At 44.3% G+C, this 24,580-nt stretch overlaps 1 protein-coding gene across 1 annotated transcript in view; it reads left to right on the forward strand.

The window, feature by feature from the left end:
* Positions 1-24,580, forward strand: part of LOC120844443 (neprilysin-1-like) — a 126,736-nt gene that overhangs the window by 19,865 nt on the left and 82,291 nt on the right. The window contains exon 6 of the mRNA XM_040216236.1: positions 6,272-6,448. Coding sequence (XP_040072170.1) covers positions 6,272-6,448 — 177 coding nt within the window. The remainder of the gene's footprint in view (positions 1-6,271; positions 6,449-24,580) is intronic.

A 24,580-nucleotide genomic window follows, 5' to 3' on the forward strand; every position in this document is an offset into this window, starting at 1 on the left:
CACATCAGGACCTCCCGTGCACGCAAGACCACTGCGACTCCCCCCGACAAACTACGGATCGCTCGTCAACAGTTCGAGCCTATGCTTGACCTCGGAATCATCCGCCCGTCTGAGAGCCCATGGTCATCACCGTTGCATATGGTCCCAGAAGTAACACCTGAAGACTCGCGGACATGTGGGGACTATCGGGCTCTCAACCGGATCACGACAGCCGACCGCTATCCAGCGCCTTACATTCACGATTTCACAGCGACTCTCGACGGCACCACGATCTTTTCCTAAATTGATCTGATCCGGGCCTACTACCAAATCCCAGTCGAACCGGCCGACATCGAAAAGACCGCGGTCACAACACCATTAGGTCTCTTTGAATTCGTCAGAATGCCATTCGGACTCAAAGATGCTGAACAAACTTTTGAGCGTTTCGTCGACCAGGTGCTGCGAGGTTTGCCGTTTTGCTACGCCTACATCGACGACATCCTCGTTGCAAGCGGCTCCGCCGAAGATCACGCACAACGTCTGCGTACGCTCTTCGCTCGCCTGGCGGACTACGGCATCGTCGTCAATGTCAGCAAGTGTGTGTTCGGCAAAAATGGACTGGAGTTCCTCGGTCACAAAGTCAACGCATCGGGTATCCGCCCTCTTGACAGCAAAGCCCCCAGCCCGTCAACAAAAAACAACTACGTGAGTTTTTGGGAATGCTTAATTTCTACCGCCGCTTTTTACCTAACTGCGCCGAAAAGCTTCAACTACTCACCGACTTGTTGAAAGAAAAGCACAACCCAATTACAGAACTTCAGTGGGACGACCCTGCCCGCCAGGCATTTCACCGCGCTACAGAGCTCCTCGTAGAATACACAATGCTGGCACACCCGAGAGAAAACGCATCGCTTGCCCAGGTGACGGACGCCTCCGCCACCGCGGTGGGTGCGGTGTTGCAGCAGGTGGTTGACGCATACCCTCAGCCATTGTCGTTCATCTCACGCAAGCTCTCACCAACCGAGCAATGTTACAGTGCCTTCGGTCGTGAACTGCTGGCAGTGTACTTGGCTGTAAGGCATTTCCGCCATTTTGTGGAAGGTCGCAACTTCGTCAAAATGACCGACCACAAACCACTTGTGCACGCCTTCCGCAACTTGCGGCCAGATGGTGGAACTGATTCCCAACGGGAGCTGCGTCAGATGTCCTGCGTTGCGGAGTTTACATCCGACATCCGCCACATCCAAGGTCGCAACAACGTCGTTGCTGACGCGCTCTCCAGGGCAAACATTTGCCATCTAGAATCCTCCGCAGTGGTCGACTTCAAGGAAATGGCAAGCGCTCAGCAGACGGACAGCGAGCTGGAGGACCTGTGTAACACACCAGGTGGACTCGAGTTCCGGATGGTTGCACTACCGATGTGCGACACGGAGCTCCAGTGCGACATATCCAACGGAACGCCTCGACCTTACGTACCCGAACCTTATCGACGCAAGGTGTTTGACACCCTTCACAAGCTCTACCGTCCGGGAATCAAGGCAACTCAGCGCCTGCTGACCACAAAATTCGTCTGGCCCTCCATCAACTGGGATGTCCGCAGTGGGCAAAGGCCTGCCTTCAGTGCCAACGCTCCAAGGTTCACCGGCACACAGTCACGCTCCTAGCAAACTTCCCACTGCCGGACAACCGATACAACCGATTCGAGCGTGTGCACCTAGATATCGTAGCACCTCTTCCACCATCCGAAGGTTACACGTATCTCCTCACTATGGTGGATCGTTTTACATGCTAGCCAGAAGCCGTCCCAATCACAGATGCCACAGCGCCAATCGTCGCTCACTTTTTCATCTCTACATGGATCTCCCGCTTCGGAGTGCCGTCCCGGGTAACAACTGACCGGGGTCGCCAGTTTGAGTCAAATCTGTTCCGGGAACTGAGCAACTCCTTGGCACGACGCACCTGCACACCACGGCCTACCACCCTTCAGCCAACCGTCTCGTCGAGCGACTCCATCACCACTTGAAGTCCGCCCTCACGGCCCACGGTGACAGCATCCACTGGACAGAGACCCTACCCCTAGTTCTCCTTAGCATCCGCTCAGCATATAAGTCCGACCTCGGGTGCACTAGCGCGGAATTGGTGCACGGAACAGCTCTCAGGCTACCTTGCCAGTTTTTCGAGCACGTGCAAGACCGAGTGCCAGACCCAACATACTACGTCGACCGACTGCGTGCAGTGATGGACAGCCTTCGGCCAACGGCCACCAGGACATCAAAGAACAACTAACCTCACGTCAGCGAGAACCTGACACATTGTACGCACGTTTTTGTCAGGCACGGTCCCATAAAGTGCCCTCTTCAAGCCCCCTACGACGGTCCTTTCCGCGTGTTAAAACGCGAACCAAAACACTTCACACTCAAAATTAGAGGCCGAGAGGAGGTGATTTGTTTGGACCGTCTCAAGCCCGCCCACATCGAGATATCACCCCCCAGGCCCACGAGGACAGAACCCGCCACAGACATCGAAGGAGACAATGACATTAAAACACCCTCGCCTTCCCCGCTCCTCGTTCCCAGAACGGCAGGTGCTTCGGACCCCCGGGGCAAGCAGGGCTCTCCGGTGGCTGCACGGAATCCCCATCCGGGGCAATAAGGCCGCAGAGTTCGCTGGCCTGATCGGCTCGTTCTCAACGAAACACAGCGTTCGCCTGCTCACTAGGGAGGGAGTGCTGTGGCGGCCCGTGGCCCGTCTAGACATGCTCCAGACAACGGACGGTCCTGCGACGAAGACCGCTCAAGCGGACGGCGGCCGTAGGGGTGAAACCCGGCACCGCGCATTCCGTAGGGGGAGGCCTTGGTGGGGGTGCGTCGGGGGACCGTCGGCTCAAGAGCCAGACGCCTTAATGGGTCCTCCCTCGCCTACGTAAAGACAGCTCGGCGAGACGGAGTCTTCGTCTGGGGCTCGAGAAGAAAACAGGTATATTGGTCTGCCTGTTAGCTTTGATTATTAGACTTATGTAGTCCTTGTTAAGCAGTTGTCTTGTTTTACTTTACCTATACTGAAGTTCCTTCGCGACTGCACGCCATTAAGGCGCTTTGATATCTCGTCGTCCAGCGCCTCTCTGAGTTCGCTTTAACGGTATCTCTGCTGCTGCGATTCTTTCTGGGTGTTTTTTGCAGGGTTCCGAGACATTAAGTTCTTCATTAGCGCTGGTGGTCTGGGTTGATAGGAGTCGGCCATGGCACCGAAGCGCTAGTCACCCGGAAAATGCCGGCTAAAGTAGCCGTACACCCGATTAAGATTTTTTAGTCGCCTCCTAAGTCGCTCTGCGTGATTAAGCCCTAAGCAGAGTCGGAGATTATCGTGGGCTTTCCTAGCTGTGATTATCATCTGCCACGCTCTCATTTTAATCGATGACGTTGTTAGTCGGCAGTAAAACAGACGCGTCTGGTGAATACGGCTGAATACTTTTAACATAAATCACAGAAATTATCTCCTAATAGAAGCTGGGGCGCAAACATGAAAATAACTTTACTTAAGACATTTCGTAAGCCCGAGGGATGAGGAATAAATTTCCTTCGAATAATTACAAACATTTCACTGAATTTCGAATAAACGAATGGCTGTACCATGGGACCTAAAGTGAACTCCTTCGTTTCGTTTATTTTACAATTTTTACAGCGATTACACATGCCGTACTTTAAGTTGAAACATATATATATAAATTTAGAGAAAAGATCCAATTCCAGAACTTTAGTTATTGTTGTTTTTGTTGTCGTTCTAAAGGCAGCTTTTGGGATCCTATTTATTCTTCTGCTAGTATTGAGATTTATAAAAGAAACATTAAACTTTAGATGCATTGATTTGAGTAGATCATCAAGAAATATGGGTGTGTGAGGAGTCACTTGAACGCTCAATAATTCTGTTCAATTTGGATGGGTTACAATACCACTTTTCTTCTGCACTACTTTGGAAAAATAACACCCGTTGAGCAAGGTGTCTAAACGTATTTTTAGCTTCAACTCTTCCTCAGGAAAGCCACTTTTGAGCTCACATTATTATTTCTTGTTACTTTGAATCAAAAGAGAAAGAAGAACAAGGGCAGCTTTAAACCAACCAAAAGTTTTGATTGACGCTATATAACTCGTGCCAAAAGCGCCAAGTTAGCGTTAGGAAAATGCGGATGATAATCTAATCATTCCCGTCCTTCCAATAATAACTTTACGCCTGGTGTACGAGTAGCTTTGCGGCACCACCGCGCTTCCCAAGTGCTTGAAATCTTCATAAATTTGACTGATTTAATCGCTTTCCATGCCCTCAGCTAGTTTTTAAATGGAACCATGTGTTTATTTTCAATAATAAAAATATTTAATTAGGAAATCATAATTAGTTATTTGGCTTATTGTGAAGATTATTCCCCTGTATTATGCCCCTCTTGGTCGTATAAGTCACCTACACAAAACTCATTAGTGTATCTTTCTCGAATATTTTGTATTAAATATGTTCGAATTATAATTAAACACCCTGCATTCAAACACGTGAGGAAGCCAAGGACAGGGCCTTGTGGTACAGCGGAGTGAGCAGGGGAAGATGAAGAGTCATTACCTTTTATGGTTACACATTGTGATCGGATAATTAAGGCACGCTCATGCAAAAATGAAATATTAGGGTCAATATTGAGAGCGCAAAGCATATATATTTAAAGTTCATAAGATATTTTGGCGAACACCTTTGAGAAGTCTAATAATATGCAGCCAGTCTGATATTCCCCATCAAGGCCAGAATGAACGTTATTAATAAAAAAAAACTAAGAGCTGCCTATTACACGGCAGTGATTTCCAAAACCTTTGCTGGTGAGAACTAAAAAAAAGTGGACTTTTGGAAGTGTGATATATCTGGTAAGATGTTGTGCTCCAAGATTTTAAAAATTGACCTATTATTTGGGGGGGAAATGGACAGCCGGGTTTGCAGATCAGGACTTCATCATTTTTTAGTTATTTTGTTTAGGATAATAATTGAGTAACTGTTGCAGCAGGGGCCACAGTTTAAAAAAAAATAGTGTTTCTAAAAGCTTTTGTGTTTGTATCGTCACCTCCCGAGGCCAGAATTATATTAAGGTTATCTGTTATCGATCGTAACAATACCGGCGGCGTTAAAGGCAATGAAAACATAATAATGAAATCTGAATGACGAAATGCAAATGAACTGGCGTTTAGCAGATTACTTAAGGGGTTATGAAAACTTTGATTTAGCAGAATCGCACAATCGTTGCAGAGATATGGTTCTCTTTCGTCCTTTTCTCTGATTGTATTTATGACTATCTTAACTATTGATAATGCTCAAGAACTGCTTTGGCTTGTTGATAAGTATCGATGGCTTTTCTGAGTTGAACAAATTAGTTCAAGAAACATTGATAACCATTTTCTATTTATTAGCTACAAACATTATGCTACCCAGTGATCTGGGACACCAGCTCACTGATGCTCTGGGTTTTTTTGTTTGTTTTAACAAGCGCTTTTTTAGTGGACAACAGCTTCAGAGCAGTGTTGCACCAATATGATTTTAAGTTTTACTTTGCAGCACGGCGTAAAGGAATGTACTTTGTAGACAATTATGTAGTCCTTTAGTTTAACTGAAACCCATTGTTTTCTACCATTTTCGCTATTAAATACTGTAGGTTCGAGTCCGTAATCTTGCTCATTTCATGGTTAACACAATCAAAGTAGGTTCTGCCGCAATCACTAATGCGCTTGACAGACGTGACAAAAAAGTCGTACTATCTTTAAAAAAATATGAAGTAATAAATGAACACAAAGACTTGGCGGGCTGAAAATTTCTTCCTCGAGGTCATGAAACTACGTTGCCATAAGATAAAGAACACTGCCAGTCGAGGATGTGATACTTGTTTGCTCATTAACCAGTTGCGCGAAATTTAAGTACTGTCAAAACCATAAAACTCGTTGCTTTCAAATGAATACGAAAGAAAAAGGAACAAATTGAAACCACAAAATATTCGCGTAGCTAAAATTGCAATTTTCAACTGTTAGTTTGGAAATCCTGGATACAATCTCTATACAGGTCGGCAAAACGTTAGGAGGCCGGTAAAAAGGGTAATGGATAATGTTTTGGTTGCTTAGCAGTAAACGTACACATACTATCTCTAAGCTAAACATAATTTTAACAAAGATGACTGTATTTAATCAGGAGCAGAATCCACAACGTTCCCAGCCGTGCACATCATCAGAATACTCACGAGGAGCGAATATAATATAAAATTCGTATAATATTTCAGATGAAGACACCGTCGAGCGATCCGCTAAGTTGGCAAGGTTTGCAGGCATTAACTGCACAGCAAAAAACTGTCTACAGGGAATACATTGAGCGAATGATAACGACAATTGACCCGGCATTTAAAGACGCACAAAACGTCGCCAAATCTACATTTGACTTTGAAGGAGACCTTTCATTTGTGAGTATTGTATTACCTTTTTTCGTGTTCAGGGCTTTCATGTAATCACCACGCTTGCTCGTTGGTGGTGACAGCTCATTAAACGAAGTTATCACAAGGGTGCTTTTATTCTTATTTGACCAAATTTGCCAGGTTAGGTAACCAGACATAGGGTCTGTTCAAGTATACAGCGCGCTACTAATATATTGCTAGTACGTCGCTGGAAAGAGCAATGAATTTTAACATTCGTACAGCACTTCACCTTACAGAACTAAGATAAAAGGGTTGGTACCAAAAAAGCACAACTCTTTAAACAATTTTTTATCACGGAATTTATTTTCCTGGGAGCGCCCAAAACTTAAGTATAATAAAACTCGATATTCTTACGCCAGAGTTTGAGTATTTCTGGCATAAATTGGCAAACTTTCTGCGTTAGGGTCTAATCCCTTACTGTTCGGCTCTCCCCTGGATTCTTTGAATATTGTTTGGCGCTTTGACAATTACGTCCAAAATAAAAAAGAAACGCCGTAGAAGAGAAAAAGAAATACTTTGGCAATGACTAACAGCTTTAAGCAAAACATTATTAAGCCCAAGATAGATCTTTAGGATTGCCAGACTTGCTTCATGTTTCGCGTTTTTCTGTCGCACTACCTGAGTGGTTTGCATGGCACCGTTTAAAGTTCGATACCTGAGATTCTTCAAGGGTGTCACAGGAGCCAGGACTTATAATTGCAGTAACGTAACAATGTTTGAGAGCAACTTGTTCGATGTTTTGAGCAAAGGATATCCGTCAATGTATTGAGCTTGGCCCAATATCGGTAAATCTTCCCTTTACCTCACTGCGCCAGTGGACAAAATCAAACTCGACATCACAAGCGCTTCTATCGCCCTCATGGTATCTCATAAAATTGTCTTAAATTCGACCAGCTACATCGCGGTACATCAGATTACGTGGAGGGAACCACAGCGGTTAAAAGAAATACAGCTTTAAATAAGCGCTAGATTCGGTCCTAATTACAGCACTTATTCAGGGTTGTGGTCCATGTGGGAACTTGTGTAGCGCGAAACACAATTTAGGGGATATTCTTTTTATTGTAATTAACTAAACTCATTTTGAAAACTACATGAAAACAATTTCAAAGAAAAAATTAGAGTGCACTGTGTGGAGAAATACAGCTTAATTTCGATTTTATTGTTTTATATTTAACCTTTGTTTGCAGACTAATGTCTTTGTACAAGCATCCTCTATTTGTCGCCGTAGTAGTGTCCGCGACTGACGATTTTTATAGGAAATCAGTGGAGGTTTATTAGTTCTGGTTTTGTACAACACAAACTGGCAAACCTGCACAATTTTTTCCTCGAATTCAAAGAGCTGTAGAAAATGAACCGTTAGAAACAGGAACGTAAAACAACTATCATTGTGAAGTGTCATAGAATACATGGAGGTATATCAATCAAGCGCGTAATTATTTTATGAAATACATGACATGTAAATGTTCAAATAAACCATGCCGTAAATATAAAGTTAATTTTCAAAAACCGTATTTATATTTTCTTCCTTTCTTTTTAGTTTTATGTGATTGACAATTAACGAATATAAATATTTGTTCATCCCTTTGGTGTGTTTGTGGCATTTAGTTAAGTAGGTCACGCTCATTAATTTACTTCAGTCTCGGGCTCCGATATGCTGGCTTCACCGCTACGTATTTTGGAGAATCATAAATAATATACTAACCAAAAACCTACCTTGTCAAGAGGCATATCTGTGAGGAGAATTTTCACAACAGCTTAATCGCTCCCCAAAATATCATGTACGAAAACAAAAGTTTACATCATCTAAGAGCCACCCGTGCTCAGAGCGTCGTGGTGTAAACATTATACTTGCAGTTCTTACGAAACGTGCTTTTGTTATTTGGAATAACATATAAGGTATCATATGAATAACAACAGCATAGGGCATTTAAAATCGCCATTACATGAAGTCAGCTTGCTCTTCGGGCGACATGTTCAGTTTGCGCGTAGAAAAAATAACATAACTAAGGGCATCAAACTAGGGAACCACAAAAGCGTTACTCTTACGCTCTGGTTGGTTCGATTAAAAACAAAAAAACAACAGGGCTTTCTAAAAAAATGAATAGTTAGCTATAAAGCGGCCGAGGCGCCGCAGGAAGACCAGTCGCACATTCCGTGGAGGCCCACGGCGCAGCGTCTAACGATGACGAAATGGTTTTGTACAGGGGAATGAAAAGAATGGTAGTCATGGTTTAAATTAAACTTCTGGACGAGAGTGAGTGGTTGATGTTGCGGCTGAAGAGGGTGAAGAGCTTTAGGCCCAACACCGGTTTTCGCGACGGTGGTCTTCGCAGCCGCCATGGACTGCTGACTTCTATTGTAGCAGGCCGGTCTCGAGCGCTTTGCGAGGGATCCCTGCGCTCCTGGCTTGGAAACGAGCTGGCCTAATTTCCGGCGACGCAGGCAGTATAGCACACCCGTGGCGGGGTTCTAGGGGTTGGCGCCGTTCTTGGCTGGGCGGCGGTTTCGCGAAAGCAGGCCTTTAAGTCTCCCAGCCTGCGGTCGAGCTTGTAGGCGAGTAGTCTGAGCACCCGGTCGATCGAAAACATGGTCTGTGCCATTGGTCCGGCTGGTTCTTTGACAATGGGCAAAAATAAGTCTTACGCCCAGCTGGCATCCTCTTCCTCCAGTAGACTAACGTCATTTTACCGGAAGGTTAAAAATGCATGCCATTTTTTGTTTCGTTATAAACCTATACTAAAAGAGTCTGAAGTTATATACGTATAGTGTAACCACTCTTTAATTAGACAGTCAAATAGTATGAACATAAACTTACTCGTTCTATACTCCGTGAGTGAATGAAAAACAATTATGGTTCTTTAAAAATTGGCTGGTACACAGATTCTAATAACATTTTTTGTTTTTTTTAAGTTTCTTTTTCAATAAGTATATTTAAGGTCAATATTGTCTTCTTTAATAAATTAGTATTTTTGGAGATTTTTGCCACTGCCTGTTTAGTGCCGGCTATTTCATTGTCATTATGGTTTATTATCTTTTTTCGTTTTATGAAGACCTACCGGTGGAAAAAAAACACTCTAATTTTCCTCCGCAGGATGCGGTTTACGTAAGCAGTATTATTGTATGCTCAATGTTATAGAGCGCTAAAAAGAAATGCGCCTCTTTTATCTTTCAATTAATATTTTCAATACCTAGGCGCTAATATTTTACTATTATCTGCAGCCTTTTTTAAATTAAAATTTATATTCTCATATTTAATTTTCGAAGTATGCATTCGAACTTTGAATCACATCCATAGGATGGTGAGTCTCGTCGTCTTTAAATGATCGCCTACGTAACATATTGCAGTGTTAGGTGTTACTCACTTAATCAACCTTTCTGGCATATTGTCACGAATGACAAGGTGACAAAACAACGAAATAACTGAGTAAACTGAAACGTTTAATGGGGCGAACTTGTGCCCAGGAATAAAAGGCAAAAGAAAATAACAACAGAGCGTCGCGGGCGTCGAAAGCGGCGAAGCAGCAGGATCGAACGCTCAGGCGAAAACTGACTCGACAAGGTCGCGGGCGGCCTCTTACCAAGAGTGGGTCACTATCTCGAAGATTCGGCGGAGAAGGTTCGAGAGTAGCGCGCTCGGGGGGAGAATGAACACGCACTTTCTAGAACAAGACAGCATGAATAAAGAATGGAGGTTACGTCCGGAACAAGAATAAATTAAAACGTTCTAGAGCTCCGTGACCGAGCGTTGATTTCCCGGCACAGCGCGCGGCATTATCCCCCCCTTTAAGAATGCATCGACCCGATGCAGCACAAAACGGAAAACAAAAACAAAAAATACAAAAGGACAACAGAATTGCGAGCCGCAGTTCACAGTTCACTCGTCGACGAGAGGGGAAAGCTCTATCGTTCGTAATACGGCTTCAGCAGGACGACGTGCACCACCTCGGGTCGCGGCTGACGTCTGGCAGATGGGCGCGTTCCGTCAAGTAGAACTTCGTAGTTCAGATCGCCGAGGCGTCGGATGATCTTGTAAGGGCCAAAGTAGCGCTTCAGCAGTTTGTCGCTGAGACCGCGGCGCCGTATCGGTGTCCAGACCCATACCCGGTCTCCGGCTTGGAAGTGGACATCCCTGCGACGAAGGTTATACCGGCGTGCATCGACTCGTTGTTGGTCTTGAATCTTGATTCTTGCCAGCTGACGAGCTTCCTCCGCGCGCTGGGAGATCAGTTGAGCTTCGTCGTTGCCATCGTCTGCTGGCACGTGAGGCAGCATGGCGTCGAGCATTGTGGTAACCGCCCGGCCGTGCACCAGTTGGAACGGTGTCATTCCCGTGGTTTCCTGAGCCGCTGTGTTGTACGCAAACGTGACGTACGGCAACACCTCGTCCCATGTCTTGTGCTCTACGTCGACGTACATGGAGATCATGTCGGCGATGGTCTTGTTGAGCCGCTCCGTTAGCCCGCTGGTCTGCGGGTGATAAGCGGATGTTCGTCGATGGCTGGTATGACTGAGCCGAAGAACTTCTTGGGTCAGCTGTGCCATGAAGGATGACCCGCGATCTGTGATCAGCACTTCAGGGGCGCCGTGTCGAAGGAGAATGGACTCGACGAAAAACTTGGCGACTTCGACCGCTGTTCCCGATGGCAGGGCTTTCGTCTCGGCGTATCGTGTAAGATAATCGGTCGCGACGATAATCCACCGATTTCCTTGCGTCGAAGTTGGGAACGGCCCAAGTAAATCCATTCCGATCTGCTGGAAGGGCGTAGTCGGTGCAGGTATCGGCTGTAGGAGTCCTGCTGGCTTCGTTGGAGGCCTCTTACGTCGTTGGCACTCATGGCATGAACGCGTGTACAGGTGGACTGTTTTCGGGAGTCTCGACCAGTAGTACTTGTCACGAATCCGGGCGAGCGTCCTGCTGTATCCAAGGTGTCCAGCCGTCGGGTCGTCATGGCATGCTTGAAAGATTTCCTCTCGCAGGCTGGCCGGAACAACCAGCAGCCAGGCAGGGTTGCTTGTTCCGAAGTTCTTCTTGAAGAGCACGCCTCGCCGCAGTACGAAGCTTGGCAGGTCTCGGGCCAAGACTCGCGGAACTGAACTTCCTTGACCTTCGAGGTGGTCGATCACGGCGCGAAGTTCAGGGTCGTCTCGTTGAATTATTATTATTATTATTAGGTGTTTATTATTATTATTATTATTTTATTATTATTATTATTATTATTATTATTATTAGGTGTTAAAAAAAAAGAGGAAGGAAGAAGAAGTTCCCGAGAGCGGTCGGTCTTTTTGAATGCTCTTCGCATTTTAGCAGAAAACAAATTATTTATGCCCGTCTACAACCATCAGCCAGTCAAAGACCCATGAAGAAGCCAAGGGAACTTGACGGGAGCGGTCCTCAAGCCAAATCAGGTCACCAGCATTTTGTTGGCTCTAGTTTCCCGGCAGCCTTCCGCAGCATCTAAATTCCCGGCTTTCGCTGCCGCTTCAGTCGCGCAGCTCTAGCTCACCTAGCGCAATATATTTCGCGGTGAGCTGAAAGACGTTTCTCATCTGCACGAAACCTCTTGACCTATAGCAAGAGGGCTAAAGGCAGCACCTCTCGAAACATCATGACAGCGGCAATCGAATGGTGACCACCGAAGCTCAATCTTCGTTTCATCAAGCCCATGCTAGAGCCGGCTGATCGTTAGTTGGTGATCACGTTCACCACAATACCAGTACTCTGATTTTGCGGGTGAGCCTGGAAGCGTCTCTCTTGCTTGCTTTTTGTTTGATCATTTTTTTCCGCTTCTATCTTCACCTTCTTCGTCGTTGAGTAAACACTATGGCAGGACCTGAGATTTGTGCTCGATGCTCCGATTCGATGCCAAAGGACGGTCGCTTCATGAAATGTGCAGACTGCGCGCTTGCCTACCATTTGGGAAAAAAATGTTCCGGTGTCTCGGAAAGCACGTTCAAAGGGATGTGCGCCGCAAAACATGAGAAATGGCGCTGTCCCGGATGCCGGGGAGGACTGTCTAAATGAAATCTTGACGGCGATCTCACTCCGTCATCTCAAGCGGATCCCATTGCCTTTTTGGCAGAGCTATCGACGGTGAACAAAAAACTTGACCTTCTGCTTGCGTGGAAGGACACCGTTGATGCCCTTCACAAACTACACCCAAAGGTCGACGCTTTATTATCGATGAAAAAGGCGGTCGACACAATGCGCGACTCGGTCAATACGATGCAGGAATCAATTAGCTTTGTCTCGTCACAGTATGACTCCCTTGTGACCTCAGTTAAATCTCAGGCCACAATAATCAAAGAGCTACAAGCTGAAACATGTTCCTTGCAATCCACCGTGTCTGAGCAGGCACGTGAAATCCAACAGCTAAAAACATATCAGATTGACATGGAGCAATTTAATCGTCTCTCCAATTTAGAGGTGCATGGCATCCCATTTTCACTTCAGGAGAACATTATGGATCATCTAACAGGGCTCGCACAACAAATCAATATTGAGGGTTTTCATCCTTGACATATCGTTTCTGCACATCGCCTGCCGGTGAAGTCTGTTGCAGTACCACCCGTGCTAATCCGATTCTCGTCTGTCTCCATTAAGGAGCACTGGATGGGCTACCGAGGACGCCTGGGTTACTTACCTCGTGATGATTCTCATCCCCGAGTATATTTTAACGAAAATCTCACGGATTCAAGTAGGAAGCTATTTTGGATGGCGCGGACCAGAGGGAAGGAAAATAATTTCAAATTTGTATTGGTCCGACATGGCAAAATCTACGCTAAACAAAGCCAGAACTCTCCCCTCCTCCGCATCACTGACACTGGTGCACTGGATCAAATCGCTTAAACATCGATGAGTAGCTCTTCTACAACTTGTTACTCCATTCCAGATTGTAATTCATTTAATAATATTTTAGGTCCAATTTCTAATCATTCATTAACAATTATTCATGTAAATATTAGAAGCTTAAGAAAACATTGGGAGGAGTTCCGAAAAGTCGTAAACAACTTAGATCCAGCTGTAAATATATTTGTTCAAACCGAGATTGATGTGACAGCTTCTCAATGTAATCAGTTCGTCTTGAATGGGTATAATGAATTTTTTTACACGCGTAATATTCGTAGGGGCGGTGGTATTGCCATCTATATTAAGGACAAATGGCTGCCAACGAGTTCAAGTGTGTCTTTTCAACATGCAGAATCAATCGCCATCAAAGTTACGTACTGCACATTTTCTTTATTCTTGCTGGCAGTGTACAGGCCACCTTCGGAGAATCCCTCGCTTTTTTCTAGCAGAACTGGACATTATCCTCAAAGAGTTGCGGTCAGAAGGGCAATTTTGTTTAATAGGAGACATGAATATTGACACTTTAAAGCCTAACAAATCTACAGTTTGTGACTACCTAAGTTTGCTGTCGGACTATGGAATTGAAAATACCATTAACATCCCAACAAGAGAAGAAGTTCTATCTGGTAGACTAGTAGTCTCTTGCATCGATCATATAAATATCAGAGCCCCAGATGCACTTGTGAAAACCTCTGTCATTCATCAAAAGCTTTCCGATCACTACTTGGTAGGTTGTCACTTGGAGCACCAAGCTACCCAACAGAAATATAGTAGAAGAAACCAAACGTCCGTAATTATAACAGATACTATTAAATTTGATGCTTTAGTCGCTGCCTTCAACTGGAATGACTTCCTGCAATCTACAGAACCTTGTAATGTATACCCTGCTTTTGTTGCAATTTTTCAGTCTTTTTATGAGGCCTCCCAGAAAGTAGTCAATTTCAAACAACGATCAGATAAGCCCTGGCTCGACATCAATATCATGAGAGCCATTAAAGATAAAGAGGCGTTATGGATACGCTCTCGTCGCGCTCCTAGTAATTTGGAGCTAAGAGCAGAATTCTGTTGCGCGAGAAACAAATTGAATGAGATGATCAGATCCTCAAAGCGCCGTTACTTCCAAAAAAAGTTTTTTGAGACGAAGCACAATCCACGAGAAACCTGGGACTTAATAAACGCATTTCGAGGGCGGGCATCTAGGCAACCTATAATTGCATCCCTAGAGAAGCATTTCGGTTTGGACTTGCAGTCAACTGTGAATGACTTTAACAAGCAATTTGCGACATCATCGGGAATTTCCAGGGATTCCAGAGTGACATTCATCACTCCTAGTCATGTTGACAAAATATCTGCATCCGCTTTTTTGCCCCCAATAGATGAGCACACATTGCGATCAATTGTATTCGGTATAAAGCGGAAAAAGTCTCCAGGTATCGATGGCATACGAATTGGAGACCTCTGCCGAAATTTTGAAACTATCAAAAACGTCATTCTTATCATGATAAATGGTATCCTGTCGTCTTGCAACATTCCTGCTGAATTAAAAACCGCACTCGTAAACCACTCTTCAAGGGGGGAACACCAAGTCGGATTGACTGCTATTGACCCATCTCAATCTTACCGTGCATTGGCGAGATATTGGAAAAACACATGTCCAATATAATGACTAGTTTTGTTCACACCTCTGAAATTTTATCAGAGAACCAATACGGCTTCGTAGCTGGACGAGGCACTCAGTCCTTGCTTGAGGATTTCACCAATCTCATACACACTGCATTTGATAATAACCTATTTACGTGTGCCCTTTTCCTAGATGTTGCTAAAGCATTCGATACGGTCAGCCATAAGTTGCTTCTTCAGAAACTTTAGAACTTCGGCTTCCGCGGTCCATTTTTTGCATTAATAGAAAACTTCTTTTCTGATCGATCGCAAATTGTAAGTGTTGGAAATTTTCAAAGTTCGCGCGTAATGATAAAAGCGGGGGTACCTCAGGGATCAGTTCTGTCACCCTTTCTTTTTAATTTGTATGTGAACGACATCTCAACCAGAGTATCCAACTGCAGAATATTTCAGTATGCAGACGATGCTGTTCTCATATCTCGTCATCTGAATTATGACGAAGCAATACATCTATTGATTGAGGACGCGACGCAGCTAATGGACTGGTTTGACGAAAATCTAATTAGAATTAACATGTCCAAGACACAATTTGTCAGCTTTAGAAATCCACTAAAGAAATTGAATCTGCGCTCGTCGGTTGTCTTACACGAATCAAACTGTCGCAACTTCAAATGTCTGCCATTAGAATGTGTTAATAATGTGAAGTATTTGGGCATGCATTTCGACTCGGATATGTCCTGGAACACGCATCTCTCACAAATATGTAACAAACTTCGGAGTGTTAGTTGTTTACTCTTTAATCAAAAAGTGTTTATGCCATTTACTATTAGAAAGTCAATCGCGCATGCTCTAGGCTACAGTATACTCAGGTACGGCATCACTCTGTTTGCTAATTGCTCAGAACTATGGCATGACAATATCAATCGTATTCTAAAAGGCTTGTTGAAAAGCGTTGGATACCAAATGAATTTCACATCTGACATAGAACTCTTTGAAACTCTGCAATTACCAACTTTTTATTCTCTATTTCTACAAAGTGTTGTGTTTCGCCACTTCTGGAGCGATGAGTTTAAGCGTCCCTTCATCTCTCAAAGGAATTTTCGCCACGTAACTCGCTTCGAAACCCCGCGATGCTTCACGCGTTACGGTAAGAGAGTTCGCTCATATTACGTTCCTCTCATTTTCAATAAGCTTCCAGAACGTATTCTCAAGGCTACGACGAGAAGAAATTTGAAGAAAATGTTAACTAATTTCAACATTGCATAATTTAGTACTCTTCTCATTGTAATCAACTTTTTTTTTTTGCATATCATTTTACGGAAATGTGATTGCTCCCGCTCAAGAAGAGTTATATACTCTACGACATTTCTTCCGGTCTACTTCAGCCCATTTGTGCCTGTGCGTGTGTGTTTGTGTGTCTGTGTGGGCGTCTCCCGGCCTGTCTTCAAACTGCAATCACTCCCGAGGCAACGACCTGACACTGCTTCACTGTGGTTTAGCGGTGCAACAAGAATGACATTTGTGCGTGTATATATGTGTGCAGATACGTATGTGGAAGCAATAATGTATTGCAACCAAATGATAATCGAAACATTTTAATAGACACCTTAGCCTACTGGGTCTGGGCCCATGAGCCCATGCAGGCTTTGTCCAGTCCCGCTAATTGAACTTCTTTAATCTTCTCCCCATCGCCAATAAAATTATTATTATTATTATTATTATTATTATGGCTGAACTCTAACATTCTTAACGCCATTAATCTCAAAGAGAAATTTTGGAAGAAGAGTCGCCGCTACCCTAATAATGCTGCTCTCAAACTTGAAAGCAAGATTCATAGAAATTTTGTCACTGCACTTATTCGATCAGCGAAGCGAACATACTTCGCAAAAAAGATCTCGGATGCCAGATTCGACTCAAGAAAAACCTGGGCTGTAATAAATGAGGCTCGAGGTCATTTGAAGAATAACATTTATGAGACACTAAGGAAACATTTTAAAGCTGATATGTTAGCAACTGTGAACGCTTTCAATCGTTTTTTCTCAGACTCTGCCACGGTACCGTCTAGCAGCGATAGGATTCCCACACCGCGAATGCCGTTCAACAAAGAATCTGCCTTTCTTCCTCCTCTGACAGATTTCGAATTACGGTCGTATCTGTTCGGATTCAAGCGTTTTAGATCTGCTGGTGTCGACGACATTACTGTACACGACTTATGCCGAAATTTCGAGTCTCTGAAAAATGTACTTCTCACTTTGATTAATGACTTTTTGGAAACGGGCTATATTCCTGATGAATTAAAAAGCGCTTTAGTAGTGCCTCTGTTTAAAGGTGGTGCGCCAAACCAAGTCTCCTCGTACCGACCAATATCAATATTGTCATCCATTTCCCAGATATTAGAGAAGCATATTTTTGTTGCAATGTCCAGTTTCCTTGAAAAACACGCAATATTCACACCAAATCAATACGGATTTATATCTGGTCGAGGTACTACTAACCTACTTGAACATTTTTCGGACATACTACACTCAACTTTTGACAAAAATATGTACGCATGTGCTCTTTTCATCGATGTTGCTAACGCTTTTGACACTGTGAATCACAAGCTTCTGTTGGACAAGTTGTATAGGATCGGCTTTCGTGGTCCCTTTCATGCCATTTTGGAGAATTACTTGTCTAATCGCTCTCAGATTGTGTCAATAGATAATTTCCACAGCTCTCAAGTTTCTTTAACATCTGGTGTCCCGCAGGGTTCAATTCTTTCTCCTTTATTTTTTAACATCTACGTGAATGATATGTCATCCGTTACGACGAACTGTGTGATACTACAATATGCAGATGACACAGTTTTATTGTCTCAACATATTTCATATCACCATGCGGTTAACATGCTGCAAGTAGATGCCAATAAGGTAATGGACTGGTTCCAGGCAAACAAACTTCGAGTAAATACTACCAAAACAAAGCTTATTTGTTTCCGCAACCCTTTAAAAAGCGTGAGTTTAACCGCCCCACTCTTTCTTCATAACTCATGCTGCTCATGTTCTACCTGTGAGCCTGTTCATTATGTTAACACGATTAAGTACCTGGGCATTCACTTCGATTGCGACCTATCTTGGAACACCCGCATGTCATACCTATGTCAACGGCTGAGAACAGTCGCTTGTATGATGTACCATATTAAGGCATATATGCCGCTAACTATAAGAAAATGTATAATGCATGCTCTTACCTACAGTGTCCTGAGGTATGGCATCACTGTTTTTTTTAATTGCCCCCTTCTATGGCAGTCAAGAATTGACAGAATTCTACGAAATACTCTAAAGAGCATTGCATACAACACAGAATGTTCAAAAAATGTCAACCTTTTCTCGTTCTTGGAATTGCCTACGTTTCACTCCCTGTTCCTTCAGACTGTAATACGAAGACATTTTTGGGACAGTGAGTTTATTATACCATCCTTACCATCTCGTGACCTAAGAAATTATCTTCGTTTCCAAATTCCTCGTGTAAGGAACCATTATGGTGAAAGTTTGCGTATATTCTATGTGCCTAATGTCTTCAATAGCATCCCTGAGTCGGTTTTGGCAATTACTTCCAACAAAACATTGACGAAAAGCTTGAGAAAGATGTATTCTGCCGTATCGATGCAATGATATAAAGCACGCGGAATTGGTATCAAATTTTGACCCCATACTTCTTGGCCAGCGCGCATCCAATACAACCCTAATTTCAGATATGCACCGGCACCTTGTACTATGTTGTCTTTTATGATGGCTATCAATACCAAAAATAGACGTCTGACACAGGCCTGCACCCATCAAGGACATAGACAATAGTCTCCATGTGCTCATGGTTGTTTTTTCTTTCACTTTACTTCGGTACTTTGGTGTGTGTGTGCGATGCCACCTTAACAGCGACACAGTTACAATCTACGGTATGTGTAAGCTTTCGTGTCCATGAGTGTCAGTGATCCCTCGTCGTTCGATCACTTCGAGCTGCAATCCTTCAGACAACGGGGTCAACGCATCGTGTGCATAGTGCTCAGCCTACAACATGTGATGGTTTGGATTAATGAAACTATGCCTTTTATCTCGTGCCTCTGTTTTGTCTTGTGCCACTGCCACTGTCTCGTGCAACTGTCTTTTTTCTTTTCTCTTCCTCGTGACAATGTGCACTTCCGAATTCTTTTACTGCAGGGCCTGGTCCCACAAGCCCATGCTGGCTTTGACCGGACCCGTAATTCCATTGTTGATTCTACATGTGTGAATAAATGTATTATTATTATTATTATTATTATTATTATTATTATTATTATTATTAATGGCGCAAAAAGCAACATAGGCCATGCTGCGCCAAAGTAATAATTAAAAGACTCTATAGTAAAAGGAAGGAATTACTATGCAGAGGATCTATAACTGGTGCAGGTAGCCAGTTTTTTTTAAGAAAATTTAAAATATGACCAAAAGGAACTGAAGGTTGATCTCCTAGTAAAAAGGCTGGATGAAATGGAAGGTATCCAGAAAGTGAAGGAAAACTTGTTCGACGTTCTTGATCAAAGAATTTGCAGTGCCATAGAATATGCAGCATTGTTAGCAATTCACCGCAATGCTCACAGACTGGGGTGTCCTCACCACAAAGAAGGTGTCGATGGGTGACACGTGAATGTCCAATTCTCAAACGACACATTAAAACTTCATGGTGACGCTCTCTATGGTGCGAACTCTCCCATACCTCCAAACGTGGTTTGATGACATGTAGCTTATTATTTATTTCTTTGTCCCAGTCTTGCTGCCAGGCATTATGAATTGCTTTCTTAAGAACTGGTTTAAAATCTTCTTGAGGCAGCTGAAAGGGTGTTTCCAGAGCATCCTTAACAGAGGCTGCTAGCCTATCCGCCTTTTCATTACCTGAAATTCCCACATGGCTTGGTACCCAGCACAGCTTGATATTGTATCCCATTTGGAAAGCCAGGTTTAACTCTACCCGTACTTGTTGCACGAGCCGATTCTTAGAATCATTGAGGGAACAGAGAGAGAGGATAGCACTCTGGGAGTCCACAGACAAGATAGCTTTCCTGATGTTGTTGCCTAATATATATTCAATGACCATGAGCATACCATAAAGTTCTGCAGTAAATATGCTAGCAACAGAGTGAAGCCGTCGAGCTTTTACAAAGTGTTCTGAATATACAGCCGAACCGACAAAGTGTGGAGTTTTTGCACCATCAGTGAAGAATTGTGCATGGTCCTTATACTTAGCTTGCAAGGTCATAAACTCTTGCTGAAGGACTAGTGGTGCAACAGTTCGCTTATTGTATTTCGCTAGTGACCAGTCACAGGTATAGTGCACCGCCTTCCAAGGAGCAATGCTTCGAACTTTTGTCATCAAGCTACGCTCAGGAAGTGCAAGCTGCAGAGATGCAGACATGCATTGAATGCGGAGGCTTAAAGGCCGTACTATACTTGGCTTATTCTCAAAAAGACGAAAAAAAGGAGATACCTGCAAACAACGGAAGGATGGGTGTTCAGGGTCAGATTTGACTTTATAACTATAGCATAGGCTGAGGAACTGTCTTCGCTTTTCTAGTGGCATTTGGTATGTCTCTGCATACAAACTCGGGACAGGCGACGTTCGGAAGGCCCCCGTGGCAAGTCGAAGTCCAAGGTGATGCACAGGATCTAGCATTTTTAAAGATGACGGTTGTGCCGAGCCATATACAACCGCACCATAGTCGAGGCGGGAACGAACCAACGAGTTGTAGAGTCGCAGGAGGCATCTCCTGTCAGAACCCCAGGACATGTGTGCAAGCACCTTGAGAACATTGGCAGATTTAAGACACTTTCGCTTCAGTTCTTTTAGATGGGTCTGAAAAGTGAGCTTCTTATCAAAAACAACACCCAAGAATTTGTGTTCATGCCTAAAGGTTACGTCAGTGCCATTCATCTGCAAGCTGGGATCTGGCAACAACCCTCGACGTAATGAAAAAGGCACGCACACTGTTTTTTCTGGTGCAAACCGGAAGCCATTTTCATCGGCCCACTTACTCATCCTATTTATTGCTATCTGCAATTGGCGCTCACAAATTGACAAGTTGCATGAGGAGAAAGCGATCTGGACATCGTCTACGTACAATAAATAAAAGACTGATGGTGGTATAACTGCAGTTAGGCTGTTGATCTTAATTGCAAACAAGGTAACACTCAAGACACCTCCTTGTGGGACGCCGTTTTCCTGTGTAAAAACATCTGAGAGCGTGGATCCCAGGCGGACTTGAAAGAAACGGTCTGTCAAGAAGTCCTTTAAGCAACGCAGCATGCGACCACGAACGCCACACCTATACAGGTCCTGAAGTATTCCGTACCGCCATGCCGTATCGTAAGCTTTCTGTAAATCAAAAAAGACAGAAACGCAATGCTGCCGCTTCACAAAAGCCTCACGCACGAAAGTCTCCAACCGGACAAGGTGATCTAAGATTGAGCGACCTCTTCTAAAACCACACTGGTTTTTATCGAAAATTTTCTTTTGTTCTAGAATGTATACTAGCCTTCTGTTAATAAGCCGTTCATAAGTTTTTCCTAGACAACTAGTCAGTGCTATAGGCCGATAACTTGCTGGTATGGAAGGATCTTTGCCAGGCTTCAAGGTAGGAATGATGTGTGCTCGATTCCAGCACTGTGGAAAACAAGAAGCTTCCCATAAATAATTAAAGAAAGACAACAAATTCACCAAGTATTCAGCCGACAAGTGCCTCAGCAGTTCATAATGAATCATGTCTGGACCAGGTGCTGACTGCTTCCTTACTGCAAGGGCAAATTCAAGCTCAGACATTGTGAACGGCCGGTTGTAACCAGTATCACTACCAGAGAAATCAATATGCTGTTTTTCTGCCAAGGACCTGAACTTTTTTAAATTTGGTAGAGTAATTTGAAGAACTGGAGACTTCTCGAAAATGATCAGCAAGAATGTCAGCCTGATCTTTTATTGATGGGGATGATGAAGAAAAAAGGGGAATGCTGAATGAGTGGTAAGTACCTCGAATTTTCTTAACACGATCCCATACCTCTTTTGCAGGAACAAAACTGTTTAGGGAGGATACATATTTCACCCATGAGGTCTTCTTGGCTTGTTTTCGTGTCCAACGAGCTTTTGCTTTACACTGTTTGAATTCGATCTTGTTCTGAACAGTCGGGTACCGCCGAAACCTTCCCCAAGCTTTATTCTGAGCTTTTATGGTGGTCGTACAGTCCTTATTCCACCAAGGCTTGCATTCCTTGGGAATATTTCCAGAAGTTCGGGGAACTGACAGAGAAGCAGCATTTATAATCTTTTCGGTAAGATAAAGAGTCGCTTCCTCAGGACACATAGCTAAAAAAACAGCGGGATCAACCACTGCCTCCAGAGAAAATAAAGCCCAGTCGGCTTTATCTAACTTCCACTTGGGAGCACAAGCCCGAAGAGAAGGAAGGGATACTGAACTTTCTAAAATTACGGGAAAATGGTCACTACCGAAAGGATTTTCTAAAACCTTCCAAGAAAAACAAGGAAGTAAAGTAGGTGATGATATCGAAAGATCAATGGAAGTAAAAATATTATGAGGTGCACTAAAAAAAGTTGGTTGTCTCTTGTTTAAAAGGCAAAGGCCAGATGACAGTAAAAAACGTTCTATGACACCGCCACGAGAGTCTTGACGAGCACTGCCCCACATGGGCTGGTGTGCATTAAAATCTCCTAAGATTAAAAAAGGCTGTGGCAGTTGGCCCACAAGCCCTTGCAGGTCATGTAAATGCACTGGAAAGTTTGGTGGAAGGTAAAGCGAAACAATAGTAATTAGGCGGTCAAGCAGAACACGAACTGCTACTGCCTCTAATGGGGTTGCGAGAGGGACAGGCGCACAGGCAATACCACTCTGCACAACCACAGCTACTCCACCAGAAGAGGTGTTACAAGAAACACGGTCTTTTCTAAAAACCTGATGTCGCCGTAGTACCTGTGTATATGTTTCATTAAGATGAGTCTCCTGTAAACAGATGGCAACAGGCTGGAGCTCATCGAGAAAAACGTTGACATCATCAATATTACGAAAAAGACCGCGGCAGTTCCACTGCATTATACATATATTTTTAACCATTTAAAACAAAATAAGTATAACATACAAATTATATCAAAAAGCTATATTCCTTACGGTTTAAAATCTATTTTTACACGCGGTGCACTTTGTTTTTTTTTTTTTGGGGGGGGGGGGGGTATTCTGCCTCCGATTAGAGTCACCGGAGGCAGAGGGGGTGGACTCTGATCTTGAGAGGAGAGCCTCCTCATCAGATCTCGACCCACCCTCGTCCATGGGCTCGTCTGGAGTTGCTGGCAGCTGGCCCTTGGAGGTCGACTGCTTTGGCACCTCCCCAGGCTTCCTCTGAGGAGCAGAGGTGTGGGGAGGTAGGCCCCGACCCCGAGAGGTCGAAGCAGCCGGTTGAGCAGGAGACGACATCTCCTGTTCTGGGGCGGATGCTGGCAAAGCAGCATTCACCTTGCGGTTCAGAGGCGGTGCCTTTGGCGCCGCTCTCGGGGGTTTAGAGGGGGACCGTGACGGGAGATGCAGGTCGTCCGGAGACGTCTGCGTTCCCATCGAAACTACTGGCCGCGCTGGTCCCCTGCGCACGGCCTCGGCATAAGACCCTTTTGATACAAAAGCAAAACGCTTCTTTGCCTCAGTGTAGGTAATGTTTTCGGTAACTTTTAATGTAAGAACTTCTTTCTCGTCTTTCCACACAGGGCAAGATCGAGATTATGCCGGGTGGTTGCCACTACAGTTCGCACAATGAGGTTCATTATCGCACACATCTGCAACGTGTTCCTTGCTGGAGCACTTTGCACAGGTGTCCCTTCCCCGACAGTTCCGTGACCCATGGCCGAACCTCTGGCACTTAAAGCACCGTTGAGGGTTCGGCACATAAGGTCGGACCCGGCATTGAAGGTAACCTGCCTTTACAGTCTGAGGCAGAGTGGTCGAATCGAAAGTCAAAATTATATGTTTTGTCTTCCGTTCCACACCATCACGGCGGATAGTGATTCGTCGTGCATCTATAACTCCTTGACTAGAGAGGCCCTCAATTATCTCTGGCTCAGGTGAGTCAAGCAAGTCATCCTCAGAAATGACCCCTTGAACACTGTTCAGTTTGCGGTGAGGACTGACGCTTACTTTGTAGTCAGAGACAAGGTTCAGTTTAAGAAGGGCATCACTTTGCTGCTTTGTGTTGACCTCGACAAGGAGATCATCAGATCCCATCTTCTTTGCATTGTAATTGGCGCCAATAACACCCTCAAGAACTTTGGAGACTAGAAAGGGAGAAAGTTTGCCAAGTGGCTTGTCACCTTCCGAGTGCATAACAAGGAACTTCGGGAATTTTTCCAGTACAAAAGATTGTTTCGTGTTCAGTGCTTCGGTGCGGCCCCTTTTGGGGGGCCGATCAAAAGGTTTAAGTTTGGAACCCATATGAAGGGGGAGGGTTTTCGGAAACTGTGGTGCACCGCCCACCACCGAGCCCAACAAGGGAATAGGTAACGCTCCATAACAAGAATGGCTTGGCTGAAGACGTTACGCTATTAGTGCTGCCCAGTCTCTATAACCAAGAGTGGTTTTGGACAAGGTGTCTGTC

The sequence above is a fragment of the Ixodes scapularis genome, unplaced genomic scaffold, assembly GCF_016920785.2.
Source record: "Ixodes scapularis isolate PalLabHiFi unplaced genomic scaffold, ASM1692078v2 PGA_scaffold13__105_contigs__length_92229423, whole genome shotgun sequence".
In the NCBI taxonomy this organism is placed as follows: Eukaryota; Metazoa; Arthropoda; class Arachnida; order Ixodida; family Ixodidae; genus Ixodes; species Ixodes scapularis.